Source organism: Macrobrachium rosenbergii, chromosome 18 (genome assembly GCF_040412425.1).
Source record: "Macrobrachium rosenbergii isolate ZJJX-2024 chromosome 18, ASM4041242v1, whole genome shotgun sequence".
In the NCBI taxonomy this organism is placed as follows: Eukaryota; Metazoa; Arthropoda; class Malacostraca; order Decapoda; family Palaemonidae; genus Macrobrachium; species Macrobrachium rosenbergii.
The window spans coordinates 25,266,734-25,276,490 of record NC_089758.1 but is presented as its reverse complement, the minus strand read 5'-3'; the positions used below and the strand labels follow the sequence as shown (position 1 = coordinate 25,276,490).

The following is a 9,757-nucleotide window of genomic DNA, read 5'->3' as shown; positions in this document are numbered from 1 at the left end:
CGATAAACTTTGTTTTTGTTGTAACATTGCTTTGTGGCGAGAATATACCATCACTGTGCATAGGTCGAAGGCAAAAATTAATTGTGACCAAAGTAACTTTTCAAGATTATAGCCTCGATGTTTCGTCAAATTTTGAATTGATTATATCGTTTTTGCATTGCAATCTAATTACAATATATCGCAATTTGGAGTAATACCCGTGATCATCCACCCCAGTTGTCAAGAAAAGACCAATTTCCCTGAAAAATGTAACGCATATATATATATATATATATATATATATATATATATATATATATATATATATATATATATATATATATATATATACATATACACACACACACACAATTTTAACAGATGCGCCAGAAAGTTCAACCATCAGCATCGTACTAAAGTTATGCCCATAAAATAGAAGTTGCTGTCAGCAAAACTATTCAGCTTTGACAACATAACTTTTTTTAGTCAGAAAATTCCAGCAGATAAGAATTTTCGCATTTGCAGTTTCATATTCCCCTCGCGTCGAAGCCACCAGAAATCGCCCGTAAAAGTTGAGAGTAGGTTTTGCGAGTGTCTGAATGGCTTACGTAAGTTCCCTTTTCTAACTTTTGCCTCAAGTAAGACCCTTACAGGACCTCTTCAGAGCAGTTGTCGAGGGTGAATGTGAGACACATATTGTTGGGAATATCTATGGACGACGATTTCATAAGACAGAGACTCCCGTCTGCTGTAGGAAAAGGTTGACTCCATATACTTTCACTCTAGGCTAGGGGATGAATGAGTAGCCTACATCTTCTTCCAGCCACTTGATTATTCTTATGAATGTTAAGTTTTTTATTTGTATTTCACCGTGCACTAAGTTGTTATATTTTTTTTTTTTATCTGAGGGGCAGTGAAAGCAATACTAAATTCAGAGTACAGTACAGTATTACAGGTATAGGCCTACAGGCAAGAATTTTTAGCAACCGATGTCCAAGCTAAACTTGACAAACTTAGTGGAAGACAAGTGGCCCTGCGTTGGAGTTGATATAATAAATGCCTTGGAATAAAACCTAGGTCATGGCTGATATATTTTTGTTAAGGAGAATGGTGAGTAGGAAAAAAAACCTCTGTGAAAGAAAAAACTGTCCAAGTCGCACAGTAGGCTATCTAAAGTTGTTGAGAAAGAAGGAAGTATAACATACAGGGCATATTCTAACTGGACGACTCAAAACAACTCACAAGACCCATACCACAAGGAAATCATTTGTAACCAACGCTGTAGGTCTAGTTCTGCTATACGTGCAATGCAAAACAGTTGTGCAGGATCGTGTAGCCTGTGACTTTGATATAAATTTCAGAACCATTTTCATTTAAAAGTGTTTCTTAGTCTTCGAAATTTGCAACAAACAAAATGTTGATGAATCACGATAGCCTATGCGAAAGTCATCGTTTTAAGATTTCTTTAATAAATATTTCACTATTTCGTGATGTCGCGAAACGGCTAAAAATCGTCTGCTTCGAAAAACCAGCTCAGGACACGTCACCAATGGTGTATGCTTTGCAAAGAAGCTTACGTAACGCCTTAACGCCTTCATTTTTATGTAAATGAGATTACCACAGCAACACTGTTTGAAAAGGTTCTTAGGAGAATGATAAATTCTGTAAGCAAAGTGTATGCAATATGCGAGATAAGGTCATTTTGGAAATTATTTTTTTTTAAGAGCAGTAAATGCTCCAGGTTCTCTTGATTCACCAAACACAAGAACGGTAAATAACGAGAATTTCGGTAATGAGATTCTGCTGTATCGTACTTAATTCAAACTCTTCGATATAAAGGAATTCTTCCTATCTCATGTGTTGTTGTTGGAAAACCTTCATATCTCGAAAAAAATCTGTATTTTTTTCAGATTTTGATTTTCTGTTTCATTATTATTTTTGGCATTTAGAGCCATGGCTCAATTGAAAATATGCTTTTGAAATAGGTGATTTTGCCTCACTTTCACAGATGCCGTACCGTTCTGGAAGCATAGAATAACAGATATAGAATACAGTCTTATATGTGTATTAGTAACCTAAAAAGCAAAGGTAGCTCCCTAGTTACAAATTTTCATTCTGTAAAGGTGTCAGTGACATAATCAAAATTTGTTTCTTATTTATAATAACTTCTTTGACAGGACACGTCATTTTACAAAAGCGATAAAGTACCTGAAAAGCTGATTATGAAATAGACGTCTTTAAAATCAGAATTGACAACCAATTCAGTAATTTATTTTTAAAATTCATAATCCAAATATGCAGTTGGTTTTGTAGGCCTACTCCCTAAGCTAAAAACTATTTGGAATACGCGTCAGAGAAATAAAAAAAAAAAGTAATTCAATCTAGTTATTTCTAATAATCCGTGACTCAAATATGTCAACGGTTCTGTACTTTCTATGACTAAATACAGGTCCCTGCGTAACCAGTTGGGAAACTACAAAGTTTCCGGTTGTTTCCCATGTAATTCAGGAGGGTCATGGTAGACTCAGTGACTGAATCGAAACACGTAGCTGTTAGATCATTGTGCTGAGATAATGTAAGGTCCCAGTACCAGATGCCTCCACACGAACGGCATTCCAGAACTTTAGCAGAAAAAAGAAAAATTATTATTATTGATGATATTTCAGGGTACCAATTCATAGCTACAGTTGTGCAAATAACAAGACTGGTTCTTGGATATACAGCCATTATTCTTGTGTATTTGTTTCGTTACGTATAATCAAGAGATTCAGTAAATATTGTCTTTAAACTGTCATTATATTGCTCGAACACTTCTGGGATGAAACATTAAACTATAAATTAAGATCTTTAAAAAAGAAAAGTGTCATTTCACAAAGAAAGTCTACAAAGGAAGAAAATTTAATTAATACGTATCAAACATTTTTTTTTATTTTCTTATTTCTCTTATAAAATTTCATAATCTCTTTTACATACCTGATGACCAAACTACTTCAGCGAAGTCCATCTCCACTATAGGTCTAAACGGACACATAGGAATGTGGTCGAAGTACTTCTCGTTGAACGTTAACTGGATCCTTATTTTTTTACCTAAAAAGGATAGGATATATATATACTGTATATGTATATATATATATGCATATATATGTATATATGCATATATAGGTATATATGTATATATGCATATATACATATATACTGTAATTTATATATATATATATGTATATATATATATATATATATGTATATATGCATATATAGGTATATATGTATATATGCATATATACATATATACTGTAATTTATATATATATATGTATATATATATATATATATATATATATATATATATATATATATATATGTGTGTGTGTGTGTGTGTGTGTGTGTGTGTGTGTGTGTGTGTGTGTAAAGGTGAGAAGCTTCACAAGGTGTTCAATTTTTACAATGATACTTTCATAATTCTGGAATGAATTTGCTAATTCCACTTCCACCCCCTCCCCCCACACACACTATACATATATATGTATATATATATATATATATATATATATATATATATATATATATATATATACACACACAGTATATGCTGTATATATAATGTGTGTAGTGTGGTGTGCGTTTGTGTGTGTGCTTGTGTAAACGTTCGGCCGTATGCCTTTGTTTGCAGCAAATGTTGTGGGATGAAGCTGTTAGCCCATGCCAGTATAACGGTAAACACCAACAGAAGGAAAAAAAAAAGAAAAGCAGAAAGATATGTCTTTTTTCCTCTTTGTGATATCATCTCACAACGCAAAACCACTTTCGGAGCAAAAAAAAAAACAAACTACAGCAGTATCTTGGTTTAAGTTGATAAGATTTCTTCTTATAAGATAACAAGAACGTCAATATATAATAAATTTAGTAAGGATTTTTATTTATATGCTGATAATGTCGGACTTATATAGTTATTGTGACAAACTCTCCGTAATGATATACTCACCTCTGTCGCTAAGGCTGTCCAGGCGTCCTTTCGATTCTGTTAATGAAGAAGATCCCATGAAATTCACGTTTTCTGACTTGTATTAAAATGTCGGAAATGCAATAAACCTAATAATATTGTAACTAATAAGTAATTAATTTTAATTAGCAAAGCCTTACGCAATTGCTTTGCTTTCAGTTTGTATTAGTGGAATGATGACGTCAACACGCTGAGTTTATCGGCGCTTACTTTTGAAGATTAAGGAATGCTTATAGTTGAAGGAATTATATAAAAAATTATTTATCATGAACAGATATGAAGATATTCATTTTATGTGTATCAGAACTAATCATTCCTTGGCAGTTTTCATCCGATTAAAATTGTTTGTTTGTAAAAAAAAAAAATTACTTAAATTTGTAACCTGAAATTATTACATTCGGCAACAAATTCGGAAGGTCATGTATTTATCCGGTTCTGTGAATAACTATATTTGTTAATTAAGGAAATGTCTCCGGAACGAATGGACAGATTTTGATGAAATTTGGTGACATTTTCGTTGTGACGCTCCCTCGCCCCTACCCTCTATATGATTGACTTTTTTTACTGATGACCGAAACAGGTTTGATTATGTTACGTTGCTAAAGCGATTTCTAACGCGCGTCAAAGAATGATAAAGGCAGTATTTACCTAAATATCTACAGTCCCACAGTTCTTCTCTGCTTGAAACTTATATCACGGTATTTACATAAATACCTACAGTCCCACAGTTCTTCCCAGCTTGCAACTTATATCACAGTATTTTACCTAAATATCTACAGTCCCACAGTTCGTCCTAGCTTGAAACTTATACCATAGTATTTCCAAAATGTACGGGTGTAAATCAGCAAGAGTCAATGTTGCGAACGAATCTGGAATTTGACAGAAACTCCGCCTGATATCACAAACAATTTCGTGAAATCTTGTACATACCCAAAGTCACAGCTCCCGGGGATATAGAATGTACGCACTGATCCTCTATGCTGATTTCTCTTATGGCAGATGTAGTCAGTTTGAAAGTGTCACTCTCAAATACTCCCTGGCACGATTTCACAGATCTGAGAAGAAGTGGATATTGTTCAGAAGCTTCAAAAGTTTTAAGAATTATTATTATTATTATTATTATTATTATTATTATTGTGTATTGTAAATCCACAATTATATAGTAAACTGTATTGCTACGTAAAAGACAAAAGCAAAGACTTTCGAACACATCAGTGTTTACGTATAAAATTGTGAATTTCTTAGCATTATTATTATTATTATTATTATTATCATTATTATATTATTATTATTATTATTATTATTATTATTATTATTATTATTATTATTATTATTATTAATCCTAAAAATCTTTCACTTGTAAACAAGCTTCCACAGAATAGAAAGCTTACAAGTGATAAAAGATGAAGAGAAAAACTAAAAAGATGTAGGATAAATCCGAATCATTATATAATACAAGTATGCTGATTCTAAACAATGCGTTTATTTATTTGTTATTTTTCCCTCTTTCCTCTTTTATCACATATGGACGTTCTATTTTGTGGAAAGCCCTCTAGGGATTTCCACACGTGACTGTGAAAATTTTTATTAATAATAGTGGCAATGATAGTATTTTTTTGTAGTTGTAATTACTAAACAATTTTACTATACCGTACTGATAATCGGACGTGAAGTTTACGATATGAGACTATCGCTACTTTCTAGTATAAAAATATGTATATTAAAATGTTAGATATTTCTTTGTTGGCATGCGTTACAAAATCCTATTCCTGCATAATCTTCATGCTTTTGAAGGCAATGTTACTCTTATCAACGAAAGATATAACACTCAGGCTTAATGCTGGAAAAACTCACTCTTAAACGTATCCAGATTTCGCCCTTTGTGTACGCCAGCACAATTCGTCCCTGTTTGGACGAACTGGCGTATCCCATTTTTCTCCAAGTTTTCGTTTCCAGCCAAAGTGTCTCAGTTGTTTTATTCTCTATGACATATCAAAATTTCAGCTGTCAGCGTCGTCACATTTTCCAACCAAATTTACTCAGAAGATGAGCTCATTAGAAGCTCTGAATAATATAAAAATCTTTCAAGCCTATTTTCTCAGAATGCCAGTTTGTCGAACTTGGGGCGAATTGCGCTTACTTACAATGATAACGTACTTGTTTCTTATTATACGCTAGAACAGTGGTTCTCAACCGGGGGAGGGGGGAATTCTTTCCTAAGATGAAATTTCAGAGCTTCAGGGGGCGAATTGTGACCACAGGTTGGCATGTTCAAACTGGCTCTAGGACCACACAAAAAGCAGTGTGTATCTGTCCGCACTTCTGAGAGGTCACGCTGGGCTTTCCCTCCGCTAGCTTGTGTGTTTGTGTTAGTATTTTGTTGCAAATTATTTGGAATGCACCTTTTGAGGCAGGCAATTTTGGAAAGGGGGTGGGGCGGGGGGATGGCAATCTGACATATGGTGAAAGAGTGTATGGGTCAAAAAAGGTTGAGAGCCACTGCACTAGAAAGAGATTCATTGAAGACACTTACAACACTTCCAGGTAGGGGAGGTGACTAAATGCGTTGGGTTTCACAGTCAAACCCTCAGCTGAGTCGATGACTAAATTTCTCAGATTCGGAAAATCTAATGACCCTTCGTCCAAAGTTACGCGTACCTGACAAAAATACAAGTATGAGATATGAAGACAATAATGGATGTGGAAAACATATTGAGCTACGAACATGAACATTTATCCCGAGGGTGAGATTTCTGGTTTGAAGGGGAAGTTAAAATGATGAATATAAAACGAAAATTCGTGAACACTATGTATTAATATTTCGCTGATGCTAATAAGCATATATATATATATATATATATATATATATATATATATATATATATATATATATATATATATATATATATATATGTGTGTGTGTGTGTGTGTGTGTGTATATATATATATATATATATATATATATATATATATATATATATATATATATATATATATATATATATATATATATACATGTGCATATATAAATTTCTGACTCACACCAGGAACGAACCTCAGTTTCCCGAGTGACAGGCCAAGCCGGTAGGTCTGTGGCTACCGCCTTGGCCTGTCACTCGGGAGACCGAGGTTCGTTCCGGTGTGAGTCAGAAATTTATTTTTGTGAAACACCTGTTCATTATTTCCATATGTATATATATATGTGTGTGTATATATATATATATATATATATATATATATATATATATATATATATATATATATATATATATATATATATAACTCGGTATTAGTGCTATTTGTAAGTAATTCAAAGGGTATTTTTGTCGTTACTTCTGCTCGCGTTGTGATTTATTCATTGCCTTTTTGCCTTTTAAGGTTTATTATTTTTAATGCAAATATGATTTCACTATTAGCTGGTTATTTTCCGTGACTGGAATCATTATTAACTAGACTTAATACACGACACACCATGCCCAACAATGCGCGCTATAAAAGTTAAATTAAATTCATTGTTTGGGAGGTTTAGTGATAATTCCTGTGACGTTCCAATAGAGTTCTACGATTATCCACTGTATGCATCATACTGATTATTATTTATATATATATATATATTAAATATATTATTATTATTATTATTATTATTATTATTATTATTATTATTATTATTATTATTATTATTATTATTATTCAGATGATAAAACTCCTTTCATGAGGAACAAATCTACTGAGGCCAATGACTTGAAATTCAAACATAAAAAAAATATGATCTTCATTTGAAAGAAGTTATTAAAGACAACAGGAAGTACAGAAATGAGAGATCATTTATTAAATAAAGGAAAAAGAGATTAATTAATAAAATAACAGATAAACAGATAAAACTGTAAGTATATAGACTCTTGTAGTAAATCACTGTCACCTGTCAGGTCGGTAAAAATATCAATAAAGAAACTGATGGCCACGCAATTATTCCATGTTTCTAAGGCTAACAAACACTCACTCACGCTAGTTAAAGAAAGCTGATTGAGGTTGGGGACGTCTTCGGCTCTTGGTAAGGTCATGAAGGCTCCAACGATCTTCTTCAGTGAGGGTCTGGCACCCTCACTCGGTGCCAGTTTCGTCGGGTGCGCCGATTTCTTCAGCGGCTCAATTTGACAAATCCTGAAGCTGGATTTGTGACAGTCCTAGATATATTGAAAAGAAAAAATCATCGAAGAAAATTGCAATATAAATTTATATATATACGTACATGTTATATATACACAGTGTATATCTAGCTATCTATCTATCTATCTATCTATCTATCTATCTATATATATATATATATATATATATATATATATATATATATATATATATATATATATATATATATATATATATATATATGTACACATACACTTGAGATTGTTGAAAGTCTCTCTCTCTCTCTCTCTCTCTCTCTCTCTATACACACACACACACACACACACACACACACACACACACACACACACATATATATATATATATATATATATATATATATATATATATATATATATATATATATATATATATATATATATTTTCGAACAATTTGGAAGTGTATAGATACATTCATACGTACATACATACATCCATACATACATACATACAGACAACTTTTGAATTTTCAAAAAAAAAAAAAGCTCAACAGGATGGCTAGCAGATGCTAAACACGAGTCACTGTCGTCAACCTCTGCCTACCCGAAGGGCGATGGCCTCCAGATTATCCAACTCCGAATAAGGGATCCGAATCCTGTCGTGGACGCAAAGTTTAAGGAACCTGATCTTCGGGGCGTTGTGACCAAACGATTCTGTCAAGTCTACGTAGCCTTTGCATAGACTCGTTATCTCCAGCTCGATGTCCGTCCTACGTCATGGAATAAAAACTGATTAAAACAATAAAACTTAGTATTATTTACTTTGCAGCTGGTCATAAATGAAAATCGATTAATTCAGTACAACTTAATTGTATTTACTTTACAGTTGGTCATGGATAAAAATGGATTAATTCAGTACAACTTAATCGTATTTACTTTACAGTTGGTCGTGAATGGGAACTGATTAAAATAGTAGAAATTAGTCGTATTTTCTTTATAGTGGTTTATGAATAAAAATTCAGTACAAGTTAAAACTTATTTACATTTACTTTACAGTTGGTAATGAATGAAAATGGGTTATTTCAGTACAACTTAATCGTATTTACGTTACAGTGAGTCAAGAATAAAAATCGATTAAAACAGTATAACTTAGTTGTTGTTACTTCACAGTAGATTATATCTGCTATAAAGAAAAGTGATCTTTGCGAAGAGTACATTGTAATAGCGTAATATATTACGTTTTGGAAATGTAATTAAATGCATAGAATACTGCGAAGATCTGATCCATCTACTTTAAGGAGTACACAGTAATATATTCGTGTATAACGTTTTAGAAATTTATTAAAATGTACGAAAACTGGACGTTTCGAAGATCTGATCCATCTTTTTTAGATCTTCGAAAGTCTGTTTTTTTTTTTTTTAGTAAATTCTGATAAATTTCCGAAACATAACAAATGGACATATTATCATGAACACTTTATCACAAAAGGGCCACTTGATGGTGACTGCATCCACAAAGTAGTCTTCGTTATCTAAGTAGAGAAAAAGGATAAACTTTTCCTAAATTAAGGAACATATTTAGGGCTACAAATTGATCGAATAATTTTTTGCGCAAATTTGGCGTTGCTGTTGCAGCCACCAAAGCATTGAACTCC

General features: G+C 32.6%; 1 protein-coding gene across 1 annotated transcript in view; it reads right to left on the bottom strand.

Moving 5' to 3' along the window:
- Positions 1–2,074: 2,074 nt before the first annotated feature.
- LOC136848218 (uncharacterized) overlaps positions 2,075–9,757 on the bottom strand; it is a 23,161-nt gene continuing 15,478 nt past the window's right edge. Inside the window, exons 14-20 of the mRNA XM_067120552.1 lie at positions 8,707–8,872; positions 7,983–8,162; positions 6,512–6,636; positions 4,909–5,033; positions 3,961–3,996; positions 2,953–3,066; positions 2,075–2,600 (exon numbers count right to left, since the gene is read on the bottom strand). Coding sequence (XP_066976653.1) covers positions 2,419–2,600; positions 2,953–3,066; positions 3,961–3,996; positions 4,909–5,033; positions 6,512–6,636; positions 7,983–8,162; positions 8,707–8,872 — 928 coding nt within the window. The 3' untranslated portion in view covers positions 2,075–2,418. The remainder of the gene's footprint in view (positions 2,601–2,952; positions 3,067–3,960; positions 3,997–4,908; positions 5,034–6,511; positions 6,637–7,982; positions 8,163–8,706; positions 8,873–9,757) is intronic.